This window comes from Cygnus atratus, chromosome 1 (genome assembly GCF_013377495.2).
Source record: "Cygnus atratus isolate AKBS03 ecotype Queensland, Australia chromosome 1, CAtr_DNAZoo_HiC_assembly, whole genome shotgun sequence".
NCBI classification, from domain to species: domain Eukaryota; kingdom Metazoa; phylum Chordata; class Aves; order Anseriformes; family Anatidae; genus Cygnus; species Cygnus atratus.
The window spans coordinates 99,548,402-99,572,954 of NC_066362.1; the positions used below are offsets into that span (position 1 = coordinate 99,548,402).

The window sequence follows — 24,553 nt, forward strand, 5'->3', positions numbered from 1 at the left end:
ACTTTGCTGGAGCTGTTTGATGATAAATGAAGACTTTTTTTTTATTTGCTCCAAGGAGCCTGGCACAGGAAACCCCAAAATCCTACCATAATAAATCTTCTATTTACCTTTTAAATTCTGAAGCAAAATATAAACCATTAGGCACCCACAGCCATGCGTTGTATTCTACATTTTCCGGTCTTTCTGCACCCCTCCAGCATAAACAGAGTAAGTTTTCTGAAGCAAAAAGACAGCTTCTCAGTTTAAAAATAACACCCTTGTTGCCTTGTATGGAGCACTACTGTATTATATTACAGAACAAAAAGGCAAGAACACTTAGAAACTGCAAAGACGGGCATAATCAGAAGCCTTTATCTGATCCAGCCTGACAGTTTTCATTCTATCAAACATTTGAAGGAAAACTGAAGATGAAAGGAAAACATGGTCCTCCCACAGCATAAAAGTGATCATCCCAGCATTAACCTCACAATCACAATTATTTTATTCTAGCAGACAGTCACAGTATTCCAACAGATGAAGAAGAAGCTCCCACAAATAAGACACAGTGATCCCAATCCTGACAGCCCTGGTGTGGGGAGGCTACTTTCTGGCCGTGACTGCCCGGCACGGGTATCCCAGAGCAGAAGAGCCAGAATCAAGCTGGGGTTCCAGATCTCCATGGCAATTGCACGTTCCCTGTGCCACTGAAAACAAGGTCACAGAAGCTGAGCTCTCAAAAGTCAGCACCATAAAGTGCTTTGAAATGTAGATGCTGAGCATCTTTCGGGATTTAGGCCCTAGTTTATCAGCTGCCTAATAAGTCTGCTTCCACATAACCTTTGCATTATTATATTTTGCACTGTCATAGGACACTTTCAGTGCCTTTGTTCATAATCTGGCAGATACCTGATAAATAAAAGAACAAACTCAGGGAAGATCACATATTTGTAAAAGGATTTATCAACCAGAAATTTATGATCACACAAACCAATTATTGCATGATATTTTATTACAAGTTAGGGCATCAGCAGCAGAATCCAGACTTCATAGACAAAGTCTGCTTAAAAAAAAAAAAAAAAAAAAAAAAAAAAAAAACAGCAGGAGTGTTTCTGTCAAGGTCTGAGCAGGTACAAGGGAATACTCAACAGGTCTTCCCCTACTGCCTTTTCACCCTGATAAGAATGACTGCTTAAAGCACAACAAAAATACATTTTCATTTCACCAGTGCAAAGAGCATTTACATGCAAAACTGACAAAGGGATGGCAAGGCAGTTCTGGGATAATTTTTTCATCAAACTAAGTGATGATAATAAAAATCATGACAGTAGCACCCATGCACAATTAATAACTGATCTTTTAAAGAATCACCTCAGTGGGATGGAGGACTGTCAAGTGGGGCAGATTGGTGAAAAAAAAAAATCCATCTGTGAATCTCTCCGTCTGTTCCCAAGGTCCCTTCCTCCTCAGCAAATCCAAACCTACAGAGCTGTTCTGCAGACATTTCTGGGATAAAACAGCAAGAACCTGCTTTTCAAAATTCCCTGACCTATTCATCCTGCGCACCGTATATCACTAAATATTACCATATATTTCCTTAGAATTATTTTCTGTTTGGAAGCATCCACACAGTCAATCAACACTTTCAATATCTTAATTAGGAATACTGCTACTAGCTGATGTAGCTTCTTAAGATGTCTCTGATACACAGTTCTTTACTCTCATTAAAAGCAAAGGCATTCTGATGTCTTCAGTTTCCCCTTCAGTTTTGGGGTAGATTTCTGATCAGGCAGTTCTCTATTTTCCAAAGCTTCAAAAATGACAGGCTTGGTTTTGTTAATTCATTGGTCATGGGAAAAATGTTCATGCTAGTCAAGAGTGAGTCCAGTAACAGCGTGGAGTTGCAGAACTGTAAGTCATTCATAATTATTCTATGTGCTCTGGCCCAGTGATTTTCAAACTATTTTTGCTGTGAATTCCAATAAAAGTGCTATAGGATATAGCACCTTTATATGTGCTATACATGATTTGCCCCACATTTGTTCTTTTATTTATCGCGTATCTGCCAAATTAAGAACAAAAAGCATTGGAAGTGTCTTATGACATTGCAAATTCCCGTAATTTGTGTCAGTTCTTAAACAACTGGTTAAATACTCTTCCCAAAATCTTTTCCAAGAACTACATGTATGGACACCACTGAAAATGTCGATTTAACAATACTTGACTATTTTCCATACTTCACAAAACCCAGAAGCCTTAAGAAGAATGAGCAGGTGCAGATAAACAGCAGTGAAACTGTCCACTGTGACAGGGACTGAATTCCACACTGCCAGAGTTTAGCTGGACTTTTTTTTCTTTTCTTTCTTTTTTTTTTCTTTTTTTTTTAATACGGTGAATTGACCAAGAAAACATGTCTTTGGAGAAATGAACTTATTTATGCAGAATTTGGCAAATGACAGTGTTAAAAGAAAAAAAACTGCTAAGTGGTTTAAAATGCCCAAATGCTTGATTTCATTATTACCTAAATCAAAATGTCATATTTTTCCACTGCAAAATAATTTTAAAATGTATTTTTACATGTATTTTAAAATTAATTTAAACAAGGAGTTTTGGGGAACCATGTTAAATATGGTTGCATAATTCAAAAATGTGAAGCAGTTTGATTATATAAAAACGAATTTTTAAAGATTGACCAAAACCTGAATTTTTCTAGGAAGGAAGGAAAAGAGAAAGAAAGAGAGAAAGAGAGAAAGAGAGAAAGAGAGAGAATTTTCACTTTCTTTTAGTTCAATCTCCACATGCAAAATCCTTCAGTGATTCAGCTCCAGGCAGGAGAGCCCCCCCCGAATTCCTCTGGTGCTGTGAATCAGCGTGTGTGCTGACCCAAGACATTTGCTATGTCCAGCCTACCCTCTAGCAGCTGTAATTTTGCACTTACACATATACAACAACCATTGGACAATTTATTGTCACAGGGGTTTGTTTCGAACAGTCCTTTCACCATCTACACAATACTTTCAGATAGATAGCTCAGCTGAGCAAATGGCAAATGGAAATATTATTGTAACAAGTGCTTTTGTCACTTCTTGGATTGATTTACTAATTCATTGTATTCTGATCTTGCAGAATACGCAATTAAAAGATGCCACTCGCATGAATATTGTTGCTGGAACTTGAACTGGCACTGCATTTCCTGTCAGTTTTCAAATTCCTCACTCGGCTTCCAAAGTGATTTCCATTTAATGTTACCATAACACCACTGTATCTTTCCATAGCCCTTCTCACCAAAGTGTGCTACAGCTATTACCACAGGGAACACTTTATATTCTGAGAGAGCAGGTGCTTAGCAAGCAGGAAGGTTGGAGTTGTCACCTATACTAACCTGTGTTGGAGCTAAGCAGTGAAGAGCTACACAAATCTATTTGATGAAGGAAAAAAAATGAAAGAAATAAAAGAGAAAGGAAAAAAAAAGGAAAAAATAATCTCAGCCTTGCTCCGGGCAAGGCTGGGCACCAGAGCGCTGTGGAGCCCGCAGATGCTTCCCCATGCACCAAGGTGCCCACCGCCGCTCCTCCTGGGTGGACAGAGCTGCCACATCCTGACCACCTGCCTGAAAATCCGCTGTGCTTTTGCTGTCTGGATTTAAGCATAGCCTCCCAGCCCATTACTGCAAAGTAACCACATTGTTCAGTAAGATGTCAGAAAGCTAAGAGTGAGTACAAAATCCTGTAATTCCCTTAACAGGCACTAGCGAGCTTAGCCTCTGGGAAACTATTGATCTCTAAAACTTTGTCAGTTTTAGAAAACTTATGCCTCTTTCACTGAGTTTGATTTTATGTCACCAGTGCAAATTACAGATCTCAAGACGGACACTTGGGGTGATTTAAATTGCATTTGAACAGATTTTACTTACAACAGGAACTGATGTAAACGCCATATGAGCTGTTCTCAATACATCCAGAAATTTTCCAAGTGCTCTCAGATTGATTTTAGTACTTTTTTAAACTACTGTACGCTTATTAATCTAGACCAGGATGCAAAAAAAAAAAATACATCAAAAAAAAATCTTTGAAGTTTGAAGACATAAGACTGCAAGCATAGAGTCATACCAGAAGTCAGCAGATTAAAACAGGAATACTGATCTCTGTGAACAGGGGTGACTTAAGCGGCACTGACTGTGTTGTAAAACAATGCAAATGCTCTTTCTTGGATGTAGCACTCTTGGAAGGTATCTTTCGACTTTTCCATCTGAAAAAAGCATCAGTTTTCCTTAAAGACAGGTATAGATAAAGCAGGACACTTCTGCCTGAGGAAAGGCTAGCCGGGCTGATATTTGATATAAGCGCTCAGTCCCAAGTGGGAGGAGGGAGAAGTGATTGATGGTTTGTAAGGAATTACTTGACTTTTGCTTGTAACAGAAGCTTTTTGGATTCTCCCAAAGTTCTTGTCAAAGACAAGAAATGTCTTTGGAAATAACAGTTTTCCCCTTCCCCGCAGATGGAACAAACCTGCGTAAGAATGGTGTAGATACCTTTAAAAGAAAGGGAGACATTGTTTGACGCGCTGCCTCTTCCCGAGTACTCTGCTGCTCTGCCAGGTTTGTCCCCGGGATGCTCTCTCTCACCTGCCGCCCGACTGCAGGGCGGGCAGTTCACCTCTTTGCAGAACGAGCTGAACAGACCCAGCGGCAGGAGTTCAGCGATTCAGCAGGACGCGCACCAACGCAGAGCCAAATCCTTCCCTCCCGATAGCTCCTCGGGCTCCCAGGTCAGCGCTGACCGCACTTGTCCGGACCCCGGACCGCGGCCGGGAAGGGCACAAGCACCAGCCCTGCGGCCCGGGGGATTGACGAGGGTCGGGTTTTCACATTTCCTACCATGGGATGCGCAGATACTGCCCCTCGGTACCCCCTTTTCGAGAGGGAAGCCCAGCAGGTGGAGTGAATTCACGCACACGCACGTCTGCTAGAAAGTCGTCGGGTAAATAAATCCCCTTCTCGAGCATTTCTGCCCAAAACTAAGCTAAGGCTCTCCGACTTACACCTCGGGGGTAGGGGACATTTCTCATCAGCGAGTCTCAAGCACCACAATTTGGTATTATTGATAATTTGGTATTATTGATAACACCAAATCGCCCCACCGCAGGAAAGAGGTGACAAAAAGCCCTCTGCCATCTCTTGAGACCCTCGCCCCATCCACCGAGCACTCCAACAAAAGCTTCAGCGAGAAGCTACCGAACCTGGCCGCTCCCTATTGAGCAGCCACTGGTCAAAAAATGGGGATTCATCAACACGAACCTTCAAAAGCACGTATATTTAAACAAACAAACAAAAAAAAAACGCATTTCTTCCACTCTTCCGACGCGCCTGCCCTCTCCAGCGGGTGGAGGGCTCCGGGCGCCCCGAGCCCCGCACCTCCGGGCGCCCCCGGCTCGCCGCCGCCCCCGCTCCTGCCCTAGCTCCTCTGCGCATTGCGGGAGGAGCGGGGCTCCGCAGTGGAGTGCGGGCAGGGCAGGAAGGCCACTTCTGTCTCACCTCCGGGCCGAGGCAGAGCTTCGAGCCGCAAGAAGAGGAGCGGAGGGCTCGCTCTTGCCAGCAACGCGAGGCTCGCTCAGGCTCTCGGACTTCGAAGCGATGCTGGTCTTACGGATGAGTGGCTGTGCTAAATACGTTGCAGCTCCTTCCGTGCATGCCGGATTGTTTCCCCTCGCTGCAAAGCCTCGCGGCAGTTGATTAACGGCGCTTCAGACAACACACGGAACGAAAAGCCATTTGTAACGCGATGTCTTCGCAGACCGACAAAAATAAAACTCTAGAAAACGTGCTGTGGTTTTTTTTTTTTGTAACCCGCGTGTTCTTTTTTTTTTTTTTTTTTTTTTAACACGCGATAAAAAAATAAGGATGGGGTGCGTGATGCGAAGGCTGGACTGGCGAAATTCGTTTCCGTGCACACCGCCGTGTTTCTCCCATTGTGCGGAACGTGAGGGCGAGAAATTGTGTATTTTTATTCCCCACCCTGTGCTCTGCCTCCGAAGCGTGTCTTCCCACCGCCCGGGAGAGCAGCCGCGCTTCGCGGGGGGCTCCCCTAAACTGGGTCGGAGGGGGGGGAAGCCTCCACCATCCCGCGCTCCTTTCCGCGGCTTCGTGATTAAAATCCGCACACGTGATTAAAATCCGGCTTTATCCTCCTTTTTAAACGAGCCTCGTAAAACAGCACGTTAGCTCTGGTGACGAGATTCACGGCCGGGGCGTAAATCACTCGGATGTGCTGGAGATGTTTTTTTTACAAACCCAGGCCATTTACCCGCTCGCTCCTCTCACCTCTCCCCACGCCACCCCCAGCCCGGCACCTTCCCCTCGCCTCTGCCGGGAGGCTCCCGGGCCCCTCCCCGGGCAAAGCGCTGCTCCCTGCGGCCGTGGGGCATGGGGAAACCCGTGCGAGACGTGGCAAAGGAGCCGGAGCCGTGCCGTAGAGAAATCTCCACGCCCGGAGCAGAAAAAGGAGGACGAAGCCTTCGTCTTCCTCGGGTGGTGTTTGGTTTCCTGGGGCGAATGAATTTCGGCTTTGCGGCCCCTCGTCAGCTCAAATCCAATTTTGGGGAAGGGTTCGATAAATCGGGCTGGACCGATTTGCTGTTTCCCACGCAAAATCAATCCCTACTTTTCCAGTGGTCCCTGTGATCCATGGGGCCTCTCTGTAAACCCGCCCGTACCAATAATATTTCCAGCATAAAGAGCAGCCCTGTGCTATTTCCTACGCTACCCAGAGAAGCGATTTTGAGTTTCGATCGTTTGGGACGCTAGAAAAACTCCCCTTTCTAATTTTTGGCATATCGCTGGAGATTTGGCAAGATTTAGATACTTTAGGTGTAAAGTTTGCTCTTAATTGGGTCTTGTAAAGATGGAATTTGGTGGCTATTATATGGCCGCTAATCAATTTTCACCCAGCAGCAAAAGTACGCTGCGGAGGCTTTGGGTTTAATGAAGTGACTGCGCAAATTACAGTCGGGAACTTTATTTAAAGTCTATCAACCTCCTAAAAAATGATTTCTCAAACTGTTCTTGATTTCCTTTGCTTTATGAAAAACATCACGTTTGCTTTCTAAGGTTTCAGGCATTTTAGCAGCTATTCTCTCCCGCTCTCCAGTCTGGCGCAGAGGGGAGTTTTCCGTTCCATATTTTTTTTTCGAATTTATGGAGAAATGAGAAAATTAAACTTCTAGATCAACAAATATATATATATCCCGTAGAGGGTGGAAATGAATGAGAAACGATTCTAAAAATAATAATAATAAAATAAATAAAATGAGGAAGACTAATGCGCCTATCTGCTCTGTTATTGCAAAGCCGATTTTTGTCGTTTCGTTGGCGTACATATGATTTTGGACGAGGAACACTTTGAAGCCTTTTTTTTTTCCCTATTTGGCGTTTGCTCTTTTGATCCCTTTTGTCCGTTCTCCTTCATGCCCGTCGCTCCGCTGAGCGAGGGGTACCAGGCGGAAGATTTTACCTCCGTCTCCTTATGACATGTACGGGGAAGAGCTGCTGCTGTCACAAGCAAAATGAAATGCCGTTCCTTGAGAGCGGAGCGGGGCGAGGTCTCCGCAGTTCCCGGTCTTTCGCTCCCTTCAAAAACACTTAACAGATTTTTTACAACAGCCTTTTTTTTTTTTTTCCTCGTCGATCTCTCTGTTTTTCACGGCGGGTTGTAGGCAGCTGCCACAGTAATGTCGCGGGGAATCTCATGCAAAAATAACATATATAAAATATAGCATATATATATATATATATAAGCATATATATATGTATATATATATAAGGTATTTTCTTCTCCGAGTGTGGCGGAGTGGATTTGGGGCGAGTGGAGGAGACCGCTGCCCTTTCTCTTATGGGGCGGCGAACAGAAATCGCTTGACCTCCCCCCCTCACCCCAACTATAAAAAAAGACGTAAAGAGAAAATATTTGAAGTCCCCTTTTCTCCGCACACCACAACTGCGGGAGCAGCGCCGCTGGCTCCGTCCCTTTTCGCAGCGCTCGGGAGCGGGGCGGGAGACCGGGGACGATGGGGACAGCCCGGGGAGAAAAGGACAGAGGACGGGGGGTGAGCAGCTCTAGGGCTTTGCTCTAGCCAAATGATCGCTCCACGCTACCGGCTCCCTTTCAAATAAAATAGTATTTTTAACATTATTATTTTTCAAGGGGAGTCTCGTGCTCTGTCCCCCCAAACATCTTGCAGCCGGCCCAGGGTCCGCGGCTCCGGCGCTGCTCCCCATGCCCCAGTTCCTCCCTCCCCCGTCGCCACCGGCCCCATCCCAGCCGCTCCGGTCAGCCCCGGTGAACCCGATCCCGGCGCTGCGGGAAGGATCGGGCACCCTCCCGGGGGGATGTGGGGGCTGTGTCCCCCGACCCAGCGGGCACCCAGCTGGTCGGAGAGCTCCGGGACAGGACGAAACGCGTGTCCCGGGACACACGGGAAGCACCGCCGCGACCCGGCAGGCGCGGAGAGGGAGGAGAAAGGGAGAAGGAGGAGGCGGGGGGGTGCGCTCCACTCCCGGGAGATCAAGGAGTCGGGGGGGGAGAGAGCCGCGGTGAGGAGGAGAAAACTCCCTGTAAAGCTAAAATAATATAACGGTAATGATAATAATAACAAAACCCGAGAAATCTCCTCAAAACGTGTCGTTCCGTCCCGTCGTCCGTCCCCCCCCGCCCCAGCCCCGGATGTTCTCGTGGAGCCGCAGCCCGGCGGAGCGGAGGCAGCCCCGGCCCGGGGAAGGGAGAGGGGCTGGAAGGCACTGAGAGGAGAAAGGAGTTGCACTAACCGGGGTTGAGGTCCAGGCACTGAGTCGGGTCTTCATTGTCCCCTAGCTGGCCATTGGGGCTGAGGCTTTCCATGGACAAATCCAGCCCCTTGTCCTCCCAGTCTCGGAGTTTCCTCTTTTTATTTGTCCCAATCAAGGCTTCTACCGAGAAAGCGTGCGCTCGGGAGCTGAGGGCCACCGCCGATCTTCGCCTCTCACTCATCTTATCCCCCAGCCCGGACCCTTGGGCAGATGAGCAACCAGTGGCTGGGAGCGCAGAGCTCGGGGACCAGAGGCAGAGCCTCTCGCCTCTTTCTCCCCCCACCCCTCCCCAGCTGCACCCCCAAGAAGAACCAGCCTTCAGTCTCCTGAAGGAACTACATGAGGCTGCAGATACTCCGTAGGCAGAGCCGGGAGGGTGTGCACAGCCCAGGTCCCCAGCACTTGCTCAGAGGGGCTGCAGGCTGGATTTCATCTTTTTTTTTTTTTTTTCCTTCTCCCCTTTCCTTCTGTCTCTCTCTGATTGATCCAAACTTCTGTGTTTTTTTTTCTTTTTTTTTTTTTCCTCCGAGAGTTGGGCAGGCTGCGTGCGCCTGTCAAGGAAAAAAAAATAATAAAAAAAAAAAAGTCCCCGGCCAATCGGAGAGAGAGATCGGGAGAAACCCAAAAGCTGCAACCCAATGGGGAAGGGAGGGAGACTCGGGCTTCGGGGCTAGGAATTTTGGCCATCTGAGTCCTGGAGCACCGGCCGGGAGAATTAACTCTTTGAAGAGCGGGGAGCTGTTAGGAAGCACATAGCCCCAAATGCAGCGACGGAACAGCTTCGGCACTTCTCTCCGCCGCACCCACGTTTCCTAGGGGCTTCTGGTAACCAACCCCCCCTCAAATTATATATATATATATAAACAAACAAACAAACAAAAAGTACTCGAAAGGGGCTTGAAAACCTGGGGTTGTTTTTAAAGCGTCATTCGTGCCGTGTTTTCCGAGAGCTTGCCGGTATTTGGCCCGGCAGCGGGGATATTTGCGTGTGTTGAAGCGAAATTTCAGCACGGTGCGTAGCCGGGCTGCGGGGGGGCAGACACCCAGACCCGGCACCACCGGCACGGGGAGCCTTTGGAAGGAAGGGTCGTGGTCTTTTATTTATTTATTTATTTATTTATTTAGCTCCAGCGAGAACAAATCCTCTAGGTACAGATCCCGGGCAGCTGCCTGGATGGTATCCAACATTTCATTTCGGCTCCTTCTGTTCGCTCTGCCCCCAAACCCTTCGGGCTGCTCACACACCCCTGGGTCGTGCGGGGCGCTGGGGGATCGCAGTGAAAAGGAAAACGGGGCTGCATTTGGAAAGGGGAAGGAAGCACCGTGATCGGACCACCGAAAAATACAAGCGAAACACCGTCCAAGGAAAACGTAGTGGGGAAAGCCGCCGGGAGTTAAATCGATCCCAAGGATCGAGTAGAGAAAGGTTCAAAATAAACAATAAATAATGATACAGTAAGGGGCGGAATTAGTATGGATCGAGCGACTCTGGAAAAGCGGGAGAGAGCGCATGGCAGATTGAGGAAGAGATTATTGCGGGTCGGTGGCTCCCAAATGCTCCCCGAAGGCGCGGAGCTGCGCCGGGGTAGAGAGGAGGGACACAAGGGAAGGGGGTAGGCTGGGGGGTCAGCTCCTTTACCCCAGCCTCCCCACTGTGTTTGCGGGGTGCTGTAGAGCCGCCCGGGCGTCTCCCCCCGGCCTGAAGCGCGGGGTGGCGCAGGCACGGCCCCAGCCTGCCGGGGCGAGGGATTTTGGGGCGAGAAAGGAGCGATTTCTTCGGGAGATCCCGGGAAAGCTGAGCGTCGTTATCTAGGCCGAGGAGCAGGTTTTGTGCATCACCCGCCTTACACCCCCCCGTTCCCCCCCACACCCCCGCCGCTCCTTTCCCCTCCCCTCTGGAGCATCGCCTTTGACAGGTTGCTCGCAGAGGGTTCAGCGCCGGGCACGGCGGCCCCCCGGCACGGGGGTGCCCCCCAGGAGGGCCGAGGGGAGCCCGGAGAGCCGTGCCGAGGCGGGGGAGAGGGCAACGAAAGAGGAAGGCTTTTGGAAGGAGCCCGCGTTTTAAAGCGGGCTCCGGGACCGGCCGAGGAGCAGGGAGACGGGGAAGGGCGCACGGCTTTCGCCCCGGTCCCTCGGCTGCGTGTCCCACGGCGAGGGAGTGTCTCCCAAACAAAAACCCGTTTCTCTATTTCCGAAAGCCTCGGAAACACCCGCCTGGGAGACGGACGGCGAGGGAGGCTTTTATAGAGGCTGGAGGGAGAATTTAGAAAGAGAGCCCAAGAAAACAGATGATTATTTATAGCGTTTTAGCGAGAGGAAATGGTGTTGGAAAGGCAGGGCGATATAAAAGAAATTCGGTGGCTGATATAAGAGCTCAGAAACACAATTTTCCCGGGTTTAAGTGTGGTTTTACGGGTCGACGGTTTAAAGCAGCCCCGAGCCCTTTTCAGTCTCTTACCGCCGGGCGCTGCCGTCCGTCCGTCTGTCCGCCCAGCCGGGACAGAGGGACGGAGGCTTCGCAGCAGAAACGCGACCGAACTCCCGTGCCAACACGCCTCCTGACCGCTAGGCCCCAGGGAGCAGACCCCTTTGCCGGGGGCTGGAGGGCAGCTCCCCACGGTCCCGGCAGAGGCGGCCGGGGGCGAGCCTCCACCTCCCCGCCGCCGCCCGAGGTCTCGCCCGCCCGCTGCCGGTGCCGGCGGTGCGAAGGGCAGCGGCGAAATGCGCCCGGGGAAGGGACGGGGCTGTCCCCTTGCAGGAGATTTCTGCCCGTGACCCCCCGCTGGAAATCCTTGGTCAGCCTGGAGCCGGCCTGGGCTCAGGCGCGACGCTCAGATCCCGCTCTGACCACTGCAGAAGAAAGCACCCCCTTTGCCTGGCCTTTATTCCAGACCCGCACTCGCAGGGGTAGCTCCCATTAAATCCAGGAAACTGCTCCCTGGAATAAAGTGGCGGGAGCAAGGGTCGCAGGGCCAGGCCCTGGGGTTTATAAAGAAATCATTCACTCCTGCTTCCCGGTTGTCGCCGAGCGAGCCTGAAAATATTTGTTTATGTATGGAAATATTTGCAAAAGAGAGAAATAAGGGGAGCCGGCTGCGGGGTGGGAGTGCTGTCCAGATGTTCTGCTCGCAGAGCCTGAGCGGAGCCAGTTTCAAACCCTGCCGCACAACAAGGGAAACGTTATCGAAGGTCCTTTAGCCAGATCTAGGAGATTTTTTTTTTTTTTTGAAGTTAGTAATTGAAAACAATGTTAAAACTAGTCAGCGGGTGCGGGCTGAAGGCTGTCTGATAACGCGAGCGAGTGATTTACTGGACTTTAACGCAACGCCGATCGTCCTTTTTAAACGGACCGGAGGATTTCGGGGCTGGCTCTCTCGTAAGAGGCGAGTGTAAGGAGAACAGAGTGGCTGCCTGGAAACGCGAGCGAGGTGATGTTCCCGGGCTGCGCGGGGTCATTTACTGCGACTGCGAAAAAAAAAAATCCGCCTGCAATTTATTTTTATGGTCTGCACAAACGGTATTGTTGCGTATTATTAACTAATTCATAATTATACCCCCATTACGCCGTCGATTCGTTCCCCTCCCCTCCCGTTCCCCCGGTTTTCTCAGGCTTGGAGAATTGAACCACCGCAAAATATTTACAGTCTCGAGTGTTTTTAAATGGGCTTTGTTTGTGTTTTACAGAATAAAAATCTCTATTAGTGTTTAAACAAACACCATGCCAGTCTCTTAAGCCTTCCAGATGTTTGCAATAAAATGTCAGGTTTTGCCTTTGGGACTCGAAATAAAATTTAACTACCTTCACCCTGTAATTATTCTCTTAGCTCTCCCTTCATAAATTTATCTGCTTTCTATCAGGAGAGAAAAAAAAATCCGATTATACACTTGGGTTGTAAAAAACAGCCACTACTTTCCCTCCATTTTACCAGGATTTCTCCCTCACTCGTTTGGGCACCACAGCCCAAGGCGCGTTAGCATTATTTCTGGCTCTCCTGCTTTCCGGGCGGCAGAAGGAGAGCGGGCAGAGCAGAAGCGCATCGCAAGCTTCCCCGGGCGTAAGGCAGCAAAATGCCCCGTGTCCCTGGACCTGCCCCCGCACCCCAACCCGGCCACCGTGCTCCGGGAGGGGACGGGAATGGGGAGCTCAAAGTGTCCCCGGACTTCCTCCAGCTCCAGGCATCGCTTCTTCGCGGGCACTGATCAGACCTGACTGCATTTCGGAGCCTCCCCGTGGAGCTGTTTGGAAATAGGCAATTATGATGAATAATTCAAACAAAGCAGGTTCCCCTCACAAAGGCGAAGGTCCCGGGTAGGGAGCCCTCTGACTTACTAGCTACTAACTTGGCACAGCGAAGGCAGGGTTAAAAGCCGTGCATTTTTGTATTTACCACCCTAAACTTCAGAATAACCCAGTTCGATAAGCGAGGCTCCCGATATTTTTTCTTTCTTCATTTTTTTTCTGTCTACAAGCCCTCTTCGTTCGGCTTTCAGGGTCGTGGAGTGTCCGCGGCTTGTCAGCTATTGCTGCTTGAACAAAAAAACCCATTCGCTTCCCCTGCTCCTCGCTCCAGGAGCTCTGCAGTCCCCGGCACAGCCTCGGGGCGCTCCCTCCTGGGACTCCCCGCTCCCACCCCACAGGCGCCCCGGGGGTGGCTGCTGCTGCTCCCGTTGCCCCTTATGTTTTAATCCCCCCACCCTCCTACTCTTTCCTCTGCAGATTTTCTACCTGCCCCGTGCTGGGGTCTCCCTTGGCAGGTGAATTCCCGTGGCCGCTGCTCTCGGGTGGCCAGAGGCCAAGGGCAGGGCCGGGGGCAGCAAGCCCGGGGGGAACGGGGGTCTCCCCTCCCCGGGAAGGCTACGGCGCAGCTCCCGGCCCCTCCGAGCTCGCCACCCACCTCGTTACCTTCCTGAGACTTTTATCTGTCCCCCCGGGGAGGGCTGGCACGGCGAGGTGAGGAAGGCCCGGCGCAGAGGGGAAGGGGAGGTTGGGCTCCGCGGCCTCTCTGCTCCCCCCCTTGCCCCCCGACCCCATCCGCAGTGGGTGTCCGAGGTTTCCTGGTGGCCTCCCATTCCCTGCCCCTGCTCCCCATTTGCAGGTGTACTCAGGGCGGGAAGAGACTAAAAGAGATCTCAGAACGGTCCTCGGTGTTTGTTTCGTCGTTTTCTTTCTTTTTTTTTTATTTTTTTTCCCCCAAGAAATAAACCGCCCTGGCGGGGATTTGGAGGAGAAAGCCTAGAGGGTAAAGGGACCTTGGAAAAAGCAGAGGAAAAACCGGCAGCGGGGCTGTATCTGGACAAGATCCCGACCTAGGAGCTTTAGCCAGATTTACCATCAGAGCCAGGACACGCGAGCCGACCCCAGGCCACGGGAGATTTTCCGCTGGGGCGGTCCCCGGGAAGGCGGCAGGCCAAGAGGCAAGCATCTCCCAGGGGCCGGGGGGCTTAGCACGGCTACGCCGCTGAGCACGGTCCCGTCCGGGGAATGGGGCCGGGGCTGCCCAAGCGCAGCCGGCGTGGAGGTTTCTGTCCCGAAGTAGCTGCTCCCGGCCGAGCTCTGCTTTACCGCCGTGGCAGAGGGAAAGAAAAAGGGTAAAACCCACGCCGACAGCAAACAGCACTTTACACGGCGGTGCGCTGAAGAGCTACAGGTTATTGCCGCTCTTACAATTTTGGGTGGATTATTTTGTTTTGTTTTGCCATTTTATTTTTATTTTATTACTTTTTTTTCCCCCCAGCACCACGCACACCTCGTCTCCCAAGCCCACAGGCACGGGGGACTCGCTGTGGTAGGTAGGGAGAGGTGGTGCTTCTCCCACGCGTGGGGTCCACGGCACCTCGCAGCCGCCCCAGCTGCAAGGGGACGGACCAAGCGAGCCTTCCCCTCACCTGGCAGCCGCCTTCCCCCCCTATCCCATCACCTAGCGCACGCCAAACAGACGGCGACCCCAGAAAACGCTGCGGGTTTCGCACACAATGGCTCTCGTATGGGGCACCGTAGGCGGACAACCGGCCCCTTGTTACCGAGACGGGATCCGAAGTCCGCTTTTCCAGGGAAGAAAGCCGAGCTGCGCAGAGCATTTCAATGTGTGTTCAGTCAAAAAAATAAATATTAAGGGGATTATTTTTTTTCTTCAAGGCACAGCTCTTTGAACCAAGAGAGGTCTGTGCGCTCCCGTACCTCGGACATGGTGTGTTATACTGTAAACAATCCCGTTTAGCGCCGATCCTAAAACTCGGCAGACTTTAACGGGGCTATTCAAGAGAGCGGGGGGCAGAAGGATGTGATCACTCTGCTGTCGAAAGTAGGCATTTTCCGCGCCCTGCTATCAGCGCTAGGCACGGCCGCAAAAGCAGGAGAGCGGTCCCCGGCCTTAGCTTCGGGCAACGTATGCGGCACAACCGCAGCCACTTCAGACCCCGCTTCTTTCCCTCCACGTGAAATGCGGCCGCTGTGTAAACCAGGCACGCCAGAAACCCGGCTCCGATCCGCACGGGCCGGCCGTGGTCCGTCGGGGCCGGCCGGGACGGGGCGGGAGGGAAAGTCCGCGGTGCCCATCACCGCCGCGCCGGGCCCCAGCCCGGGCTCCCCTCCTGCACCGCAAACCTCGCTCTGCGCCCGGAATTTACCCAGATTTACTATTACTCGAGCTGTGATTGCCGTTTTTATTAGTTTCCAATAACCAAAAAGCTGCCGGGAACTGGGCTATCCAGGACGAAACCCTGGGTTATCCCGAGGCGGTGTGCTTCTACCGTTTGCAGTGTGGCTTGCCCGCCTGGCAGGGCGATTTTTATTCATTATTATTTTTATTTTTGTTCCCCCGCTTCGAAGATCGAAACCTTTGAAACGAAAGGAGAGCGAACCTTTCCTCCCCGCGGCAGCGCGGCTGCTCCCGGGGGCTCTCAGCAAACGGGGAATCCCGCTCGGTGCTGGCTGCTTTTCCCCCGGGTCACTTTCTATCACCGTATTGATATTACAGGCGGATTTATCTTCTCCTCTGTCTCCCGGAGGAGGAGGCATCACCGCAAAACTGCGACCCCGAGACCCCGGAGCGTGTGCGGCCGGCCCCGGAGGACTCTCCCCTCTGCAAGGCCTCTCCCTGCCCCCGTGAATGCTCCCGGCGCGTCCCCACCGCCGGGGCACGGAGTCACCAGGGACGTGTGGCAGCACCGGAGGAGGGGCAGGAGGGGTGAGACGGGGGGCACGGACCCCAGCCTGCAGGGGGAACCCCCCCCGCCCGCGGTGCAGCCCTTCGGGTGCTCGGAAAGCAAGGTTTTGCGGGCGGGAGGCAGCAACCAGCTGCTGACCACCGGGGCCGAAAGCTGAGACCCCTGCGGCGGGGAGAGCGAAGTCCCCCCGGGAAGCAGCGGGGGGACAGCCCCGGAGCGCTTCCCGAGGCTGCCTCAGGTGGGCGTAGCCGTCGGGGGGATCAGTGAGAGGTTTGCTTCAGCAGCGGGGGGGCTGGCTGGGGAACTCAGGCGCTGGCTGAGGGCTGGGTGGGAGATTTGGGTGGGACAGAAGGGGCACAGCGATTTTAGAGGGGGGCCGACGGCTCCGACTGCCGTGGCCTCCCCGAGGGGGCGAGCAGCCCAGCGAGGGAGACCTGGCTGCGGAGCTCGGCGCCGCTGTCCGTGCAGGAGGACGTTCAGCCTCCCGCATCCTTTGTGCGTGGATGGCAGGCGGTCAAGAGGTGCTGCCGCCGACTTTGGGCTTCGGTGAGCCGGGATCGGCGCGGCTGGAGCTGCCGCACAGCAACCAGCCAAAGCCAGCCTGTGCCACACTGCAGCCTCGCTCGGGGAATAGGAGCCCTGCCTTCGGAAAACAAAAAAAAACACAATAGAAATTAAACGCTCGTCTGAGTGTGACTACTTCTTTGACAGGGGCTGACCGGAACCGGGAGGCTTTCCCTCGCCAGCACACACATTTGCTCCCCGCTCCCCCCCTGCACCCTGGGCCGCCCCGCCAGGGAAAAGCTCTCCAGGGGCTGGGACGAGCCCCAGGCCTCGGGTGCCCGCAGCTCCCCGGGGGGAAATGCGCAATGGGGGACAAGCGTGGCCTCGTCTTTAAAACAGCGGGTCTGAGCGACAGCCGGAGTCAAAGATGTCCCCGTAACAACAAGGAATTGAAGTTTTCTTCTTTACAGATGTGTTGTTGCAGATCAGGCTATTTGCGAAGATCCCCCTGTGTCTTGATAATGCTGCCCTGCTGCATTTGCTCGCTGTCCGTTGATGTGGTTTCTCTTCTTGCCTTTCAGGATTATAAAAGTCTCTCTCTCTCCCTCTCCCTTCTCCTCTTTTCTCTCTAAAGCCGGGTTTCAGAGGAATGTTGGCTAAACCTCCTCATCTGCTGCTTTCTTTCCCCTGTGATGGCAAAACCAGCGTCATTTGTGGACTTGCCCAATGCAAACATTGCATTAAGAAGTATTTCAAGGCATTTTATTGTTGCTCTGCAGTCCTTTGATGTGGTCTATAGGCACCAATTGTTGATTTCTCCCTACTACTCCTCAGTGTCAGCATCTCGTTTCTGTCGCTATACCCTCACCCCCTACTTTACTCCCCCCAACTCCCTGCCCCACTTCTCCCTTTAAAAAATACATATTTTTGTACGGTCCCGACAGATCCTCCCAGCCTCCCTCGCCACTTCACCCGCTGGTCAGCGCTGTCGCACCTCCCATTTCCCAGAGGAGGGCCACCTCTAGCGGTACCGGGATGCCTTCTCCCCCTGTAGACCAAGGATTTCTTCGCTCGCAGCTCCCCACCGAGGCTGCAGGGAGGGACACCCGTGCCCCGGCTCCCCGTGTCACGGGACCGCGCACGGCCGCGGGATGGCAGAGAGGTTTTCGTGGTGCCAGTGGCTCCCATCGGTCCAGGCGGCTGGCGGGGACTGCTGGGGTCCAGGAGGGAGCATCCTCCGCGCATCCCGAGCGGGCAGGCGGGGAGCAGCCTCGGGAAACAGCCCCGCAGGGGCACGATGAGGGGGATGCAGGGAAAGTGGGGCTAACCCGAGCCGACACCTTCGGGATGGAAAGGCAATGGAAGGGCATTGGATGGAAGGGCAGAGACTGCCCAGGGAGAAAATCACCCGCGTACTGGCAAGGTTCAAGACGAGCAGCGCTGGCACCGCACTGCCGGAGAGTCGGCCCGGGAGGCCGGCGCTGTTTTTGAGATGGCAGAGTGGCTGGACCAGCGTCTCTGGGGTCCGTCCCCCCTTCTTCCTCGCATTTGATTTCCCTTAGCCAAACAAACGCCCGCAGCCAAGCTCCGCACGGGTCGGTCCCTGCCCGGAGCCAAGCCCTGGGGCAGGGAGGGGGCGGCCCGAGGAGCCCCCAGGCCCTCCCAAGGAGGCAGTTGAGAATCTGTTCCCGTCCGGGAGCGCTTAGCGCTGCCCCTGGCCGGAGGGACGGTGAGGTTGCCAGAAATGTGATGCTCGAGGTTTTGTCTGGGGCGACCGCTGCTGGGGAGGACTCACAGACGGGCACGCACCAGCGACAGCAAGGGGCACCCCCAGGTGCTCTAAAGGAGAGGGGCTGGTCCCCTCTGCCGCCTCGGGTGCTGGGCCTCGCCGTGTCACCCCCGTTCCCGTGCTGTCCCCCAGCCACGCTGCCAAGAGCTGCCGGTGCCGGGCTCCTGGCAGCCCGACGTCCGCGCCCCTCGCCGAGGCATCGCGAAGGGAACATCCCTCTCACGCTCAGGCCAGACCCATGTGCACTGGCAGAGACTTTTCCCTTGTGAACAAGCGTGGATGTAAAACTTAGCCCTGAGCAGATGTTCCCGCAGCCAGGCTCGTTTGGAGAGCAAGCCCCCTTCCTTCCCTGCCTCCTCATTCCTGCGCTCTCGGCATTTACTATCTGCCTCCCCGCCCCCTCCCCAGCACTGCCCAATGACCTCATTCCCTGCATGTTTGCCATTACGCGCCGAGCTACCCAACCATTTTTTAAAAAATTAAAAAATATAAATTGCTGCTTTGTGAGATCAAAGTAGAGATTTCTGGTGCATCTGGAGACTGGAGAAAAAAATTGGAGCAGCAACAGTTGCACAACTTCAAAGTGTTTTTAACAATGATTTTTCTCCTTCCTCTCCTCCCCAATCTTTCAAGCATCAGATAAAGACAATGGGCTCCGTGGCTGTTTTCCAAAGAAATAACCTGCCTAAAGGGCCATACAAAATCTCAAATAGACAGGAAACACCTTACACGGCTTTCTTCTTTCGATCAAATAGAAATAATACAAGACTCGTCTTTCTGCTCGCCCCAATCCCTTCTCTACCAAACAGCGTCTGCGGACTGTGTTATAACGTGTAGGGAAACGAGTTTCAGGCTCGAGCTGCGACTGAGTCTTTATTCTTTTATAGAGGCTTCTAAAAACCCTGCACATGCCCCATATAACACAACAGCCGAGTGTAACCCAATAACTTGTAGGAAAGGAGCACAAGGGAAGATTTCACCAGCAGACGTCGTCGGCCCAACAGGGGATGCAGAGGACGGAGACAGGGTGCAGCGCAGGGACTTTTGTTCCCTTCATTACGAGGGATTTGTCTGCCCCGGGACCCTCGGGATAAGTGGTCTGAACACGGGAGAAAAAGGAGGATGAGCAAACCACGCTCTCCTCCTGCCAGCCGCGGTGGCCTCCTCAGGGGCTCGGTGGCCTCCAGTGCCATCCCATTAGCCCATTTCCAACGAGAAGATCCACGACACTTTCTTACCCCGCTAATCCTTCCCCCAGAGTCCCTTAAACCGCCGGGTGCTGAGGCGGGGGGCTGGAAACGCCGAGGCCGAGAAGGGCAAGCCCGCGGCGGCGGCTGCAGAGGCCTGGAGGCTGCGCTGCTGCCCGGGGGACCGCGGTGACATGGCGGGTCACCCCTCCCTGTCCTCCCGTGGCCGCTGCTCTCCACCGCCCTTGGCTCCGGCCATGCAGGTCGGCCTGCGCGATGCCGCTCTGGCATCATCCGCTTTTATCGTTTTTATTTTACGACTTTAGCTCCTCTGGTTTCCGCGGTTTTTTTTTTTTTTTTTTTTTTTTTAAGCGCACGTCCCGGGAGGACGCGGTCCAGCCGCGCTGTTACGGGATTAATCCTTGCTGCTGCAAAGATTTCACGGCTCCCTGTACCCTCTTTAGGTTTCACCGCTCGGTTTCCAGGTTCGCACGGCGCGTCCCAATAAGCCACGCTTCAGGAGGCCTTTTCGTTTTAACCACGGACTGGAAAACAACTCGGCACACGCTTCCCCCTCCCACGAGAGCGGCAGCCTCGCTCCCCCAGCCTTCCCGCACTAGCTGGGATGGAGCACGAACCTTCAGCTCTATCACGCGAAAAAGCTCCCGAGCTTTTTGGGATGGGAATGTCCTTGGCAGCAGAGCTGAGCCCGGCCGCAGTTTCACGGCTAAACGCAGAGCGGCTCTTCCTTTCGTGGAGCGACTTCTCTTTAGGGTATTGCCATTTCCCAAAACACGTCTGTCTAGAAACAGAACTGGGGTGGTTGCATGAACTCGTCGTCCAATACACGGTTGTGAAATCGCTCATGTCCCGCTCGCAACCGCGGCTACATCACGGAAACGGGGGAAATGCCGGTGGAAAAAAACGTAGCTGTTTCGGAAATCAGATCGTGTTTATTCCCGGAGAAAAAGCAACATCAAACTGGTAGCCTATTCCAAATGCGCCTACAGGGAGACGAATGTTACATCCTTTCACACCATCCAGGAGCTGACATTTCTCGTTTATACATTGACACGGCTCGGGAGCTTTTAACAGGTCGATGCTCATGTATACAAATATAAATACAAATACATTTCCATTATAGAGGCCCTCTGACTTTTGACTGCTGTGATTGGGCTTTGGTTTGGGGGCCTTAGCTGTTCAAGAATAAGACGGGTCTCTCTGTGTTTCATAACTCAAATAAGAACGAATCGGAGGTGGAGGGAGGGAGGGAGGGGGACACCAAAACAAACTGGTAAAAGAATGGACGTATACCTGAACACTCACTGATTTAATCTAGGCTGCCTCTCCCAAGAAGTTCAACCCCAAAGGTAGACGGACAGACAGACAGGCGGATAGACCGGCAGGCAGGGGTCAGACAGACTTTGCAAGTGAGAAAAGGAGCTTGAGCTCAGCATGGAAAGGGCTGGCACAATTCAGAGAGCAGAGCTTACTCGGATTTATTTATTTGGATGGAAACATATATCGCGTTTGCAACCACTGTCTCGCACAGAGTAAAACCGCACCAACACTTTCCTGTCGAGTTCAGAGCAAGAAGGAGGACGCGGAGTAAACTGATGCTGAGAAGCTGGCGGCTCAGACACAGCGCAAAGAGGGGTGACAGCCCGGGGCCACATCACTCATACTCACCCCTCTGCCTGGCCAGCGGCTCGTGGGGACACCGGGGACAGTGCTGCCGGGATGCCTTCAAGCAGCAACCGCGCACGGACAGAGCAGCCCACGGCACACACGCACACGGAGGACGCTCCCACGCACACACACACGCAGCGACACGCGGGGCCGAGAGGCGGGCGAGCCCCCGCTGCGGGCTCCGGGCTCCTGCGAGAGCAGCGCGGGGGGAGCCGAGAGGGGTCCCGGCGGCACCGCCTCGGGCCGGCTGCCCCCCGACCCCGCTCCCCGGGCGGGGAGCCGCCGTCTAGCCCGCGGGCGCTGGCACCTGAGGGCGGCGGCGGGGGGGGCTGCCTGGCACCTTGCCCCCCGCCCCGCGGCGCTGCCTGCCCCCTGCCTGCCCCCTGCCCGCCCCCTGTTAAGCAGCCCCCGCCTGCTGCGCGCCCCGGAGCTCCCCCCCGGCATCGCACTCACCCTCTGTTACCAGCAGCTTTACGCGTCCCTTCCCTCTCTCTTTATTTTCCTTTCATTGCTATTCATTTATTTTTACTGCTTTTTTGTTTGTTTGTTTGTTTGTTTGTGTCACACGGGATCTTAACTCTAATTCTCGATCTGTTTGCTATGGCAATCGATCGCTCAGTGTTTCGCCCGTTTTCCGCGAGATCAACCGCGGTTTTCCGAGGCATTTTTAACTCCTTCTTAAGGATGGAAGCGCTTCCTCAGAGCCCTCTTAACAGCACTTTTGCCCGACACTTCGTTTAATCTCTCTGCCCAGACAGATTTCCCAAACCACCCTACACCACTGCAAGCCTTAGAATGTGGAAGGAGTCAAATTCTTATAAATACGCCTTTCCCAACTCAGAGCTGCCCAGCACGCAAGAATTAGAGGGAAAAAAACTAAACCATATGTGTACAACGCCACATTCCGTATTGCACTATAAGATAAAGAGCTTTGCAGCATTTATTCAGTGGAAGTCATTATAAAGAAAGCCCGGAAAGATTATATCCGTGTTTGGGAGGCACACGGCTGCTCGGAAAAGTTCTTTTGGGCACGGCAACGCTTGGGAAAAGCCGCTTTGGGCGTCGCAGTGGCCTGAAATCAGGCAGAAATGCGGCTCGGCGGGGCCGACCCCCGGAGCGCAGGGAGGAGCGGCGGCGGAGACCGGGGCGAGCCGGGGTGAGCAGCCGGGGGCGGGCGGCGCCCGGCCGGGGCGAGCCGCGGGGCGATGCGCAGCGCCCACGGCACCGCCGCCGCCTCCGGCTCCTGCGGCCGCCGCTGGAAGCCGTGGGGCTTCCCCGGGCTCTGCCGAGGGAAAAGCCGCAGGGGGCCGCGGAGCCGGCTGCGGCTGCTAGAGCTGTACCGCGCACGGAAAGGTGTCAGGCGCTCAGGGCTTCATTGCTCGGAACAGATCACCTGCCTAACCATTTTCTGTTTCCTCTTTCTCCCCTAAACTGGTTTTGCTCGTCGGGAAGTTGCTGCGATTTTCCCCGCTGAGATGCTTGAAAAGCAAGAGCGCTTGCAAGAGCACAGCGTGCAGCCCCTGCCCACCCGCCAACCTGTGGTCCCAGGGGGCCTGCAGGGCCCGGGGGCTCCGGACAGCCCCTCTCTGCCCGGCTGCTGCCCCTCTCCACGCCGCGCCGGGGCTCGCAGACCTGCGGCGCCGGGCCCCGCCAGGTTTAGCATCGCTAAAAACATCGATCGCCCCAAGGCTGGGATACGCGGCCGGGAGCAGAAGTGGCTTTCCAAAACCCGCGTCTTTGCTTTTGTTTCAAAGGCACAGCTCTCTCTCTTTTTTTTTTTTTTTTTTTTTTTTTTTTTTTTTTTTTTTTTAGCGCAGTTTTTAGCTAGTCGGCGGGGAAGGAGAAAAGCCAGGAGGAAAACGTCGCAGATGAGAGCAGAGCCCGTCCCGCAACAAAGAAGACGTGCTTCTTTATCTGCCGATACCCGCGTGGTACTGTGGCGGAAACAAGCAGGATCAGGTGTATTTTGCCCTGCTGATCCTATTTAATGCCCTCTCTTGAACGTGAAATAATGGAAGGTCTCCCAAGCAGCGCAGCACGATTCTCCTTCTCTCCCCGCGTTAGGGAGGTGTCGGCTCGGGCCAGCCTTCGGCTCGGCTCGTATTTTGGTGCTTAGGGTAGCAAATGACCTTCGACGAGCAGATGTGACCGCGCCTGCACAGTCCCCTCCCGCACGCTCCCAAACCGCTCGGCCACCGAAATCCTCCCCGGCCTCCGGCTCGCCTTAGGGAAAGTGCTGAGGAATAATCCCCGGGAGCGAGTCAGAGAGATGGGGCCTGAGCCACGAGTCGAACCTCGTAGCCCCTGGGGGGTTTCCCCACCCCGACGGCGGGGCAGAGCCTACCCCGATTTCTGCTCTGAGAGCTGCGGGAGGGGGAGGAAGGCTCCCTTCAGGCTGCCGACACCTCGGGGCGGCCTCCGGCGCATCGTCCTAGGAGGGGCAGGGAGGGAGAGAACAAGGCGATGCGCGACTCGAGTGCCGGGGCTCCTCCGGGTGGCTTTGGGCGTTTGGGAGGGCTGGGAAACGCTCGGGGCTGGACGAACACCCCGGGGCCACGGAGGAGCCCGGAGGGGGGGGGGCGGACACGCAGCCCAGCCTCAGTGCGCAGCGGGGGGCTTGCGTGAGCCTGGCAGAGCTTCCGTGTCTCTCGGAGCCCCACCTCGCCTCGCATGCAAAGCCACAGGAGGGCGAGGAGGGGAGGGGAGGCCCCGATTTCCCTCCCCGCCGCCCCCGAGCCGCCTCCGCGCCCGCGGCTGCCCCCTGGCGACCTGCGCCGCGCTGCGCCCCCCGGCCTCTGGGCGCGGAGCCCCCCGCGCAGGGGCAGCTCCCTCCCGCCCGCCCCACCACGGCGGAGCTCCCGTGGCACGTCCCCAGCCCAACCTGTTTTCTCCATTGGTGGCTACTTTCGGGACGGGGTGGGTGGGGTAGGGGTGGGGAAGAGAGTTGCAGCAGCAGCAGCAGCAGGCAGAGGCTTACCGCCCTAGAGACATCCACCAGCACAGCGAGGGCCAAAACTGCTCCTAAAAAAAAATACCAAGCCTAAACTGTTTACTATTCAGGAAATTTAGTAATTATTTTTCCCCTCCCTGTAGTGGCATTACCCTTCTTTTGATATTAGATCCTTGCTAGAGGCCCTCAATTTCAGACTGCAGGGAAGAGACAAAGAGCAAGGAGCTGCAGCAGAGATTGTAGTGCAAGCTGCTTTCGGGATATTTTCAGGCATTTTTGAACCAGAACAAAAAGTATCAAGTTAGAGTGGAATAGCCTACAGGTTTCTGTGAAGCAGACAACTTTGATGCTTTCATTGGATCCGTTATTTATTACTCCGGATTGAACTGGCTGCCCTCTGGCACATTTCACTATGTTTATTCATGCCACAAGCACCACTAATAGTATTTCTT

The 24,553-nt window shown here is 53.8% G+C and overlaps 1 protein-coding gene and 1 long non-coding RNA gene across 3 annotated transcripts in view; one reads left to right on the top strand and one right to left on the bottom strand.

The window, feature by feature from the left end:
• Window positions 1-9,352, bottom strand: part of TBX15 (T-box transcription factor 15) — a 123,000-nt gene extending 113,648 nt beyond the window's left edge. The window contains exon 1 of one of the 2 annotated variants that reach the window (XM_050714719.1): window positions 8,795-9,277. In XM_050714719.1, the coding sequence (XP_050570676.1) occupies window positions 8,795-8,996 (202 nt within the window). In that variant the 5' untranslated portion in view covers window positions 8,997-9,277. Of the gene's footprint in view, window positions 1-8,794 lie in introns of both variants that reach the window. The other variant, XM_035569584.1, reaches the window with a different exon arrangement.
• A 158-nt stretch (window positions 9,353-9,510) lies between these two features.
• LOC118259815 (uncharacterized) lies at window positions 9,511-20,610 on the top strand. Its single transcript, XR_004782115.2, has 2 exons — window positions 9,511-9,640; window positions 19,927-20,610. It is a non-coding gene; the product is annotated as an uncharacterized LOC118259815 (long non-coding RNA).
• Window positions 20,611-24,553: the final 3,943 nt, after the last annotated feature.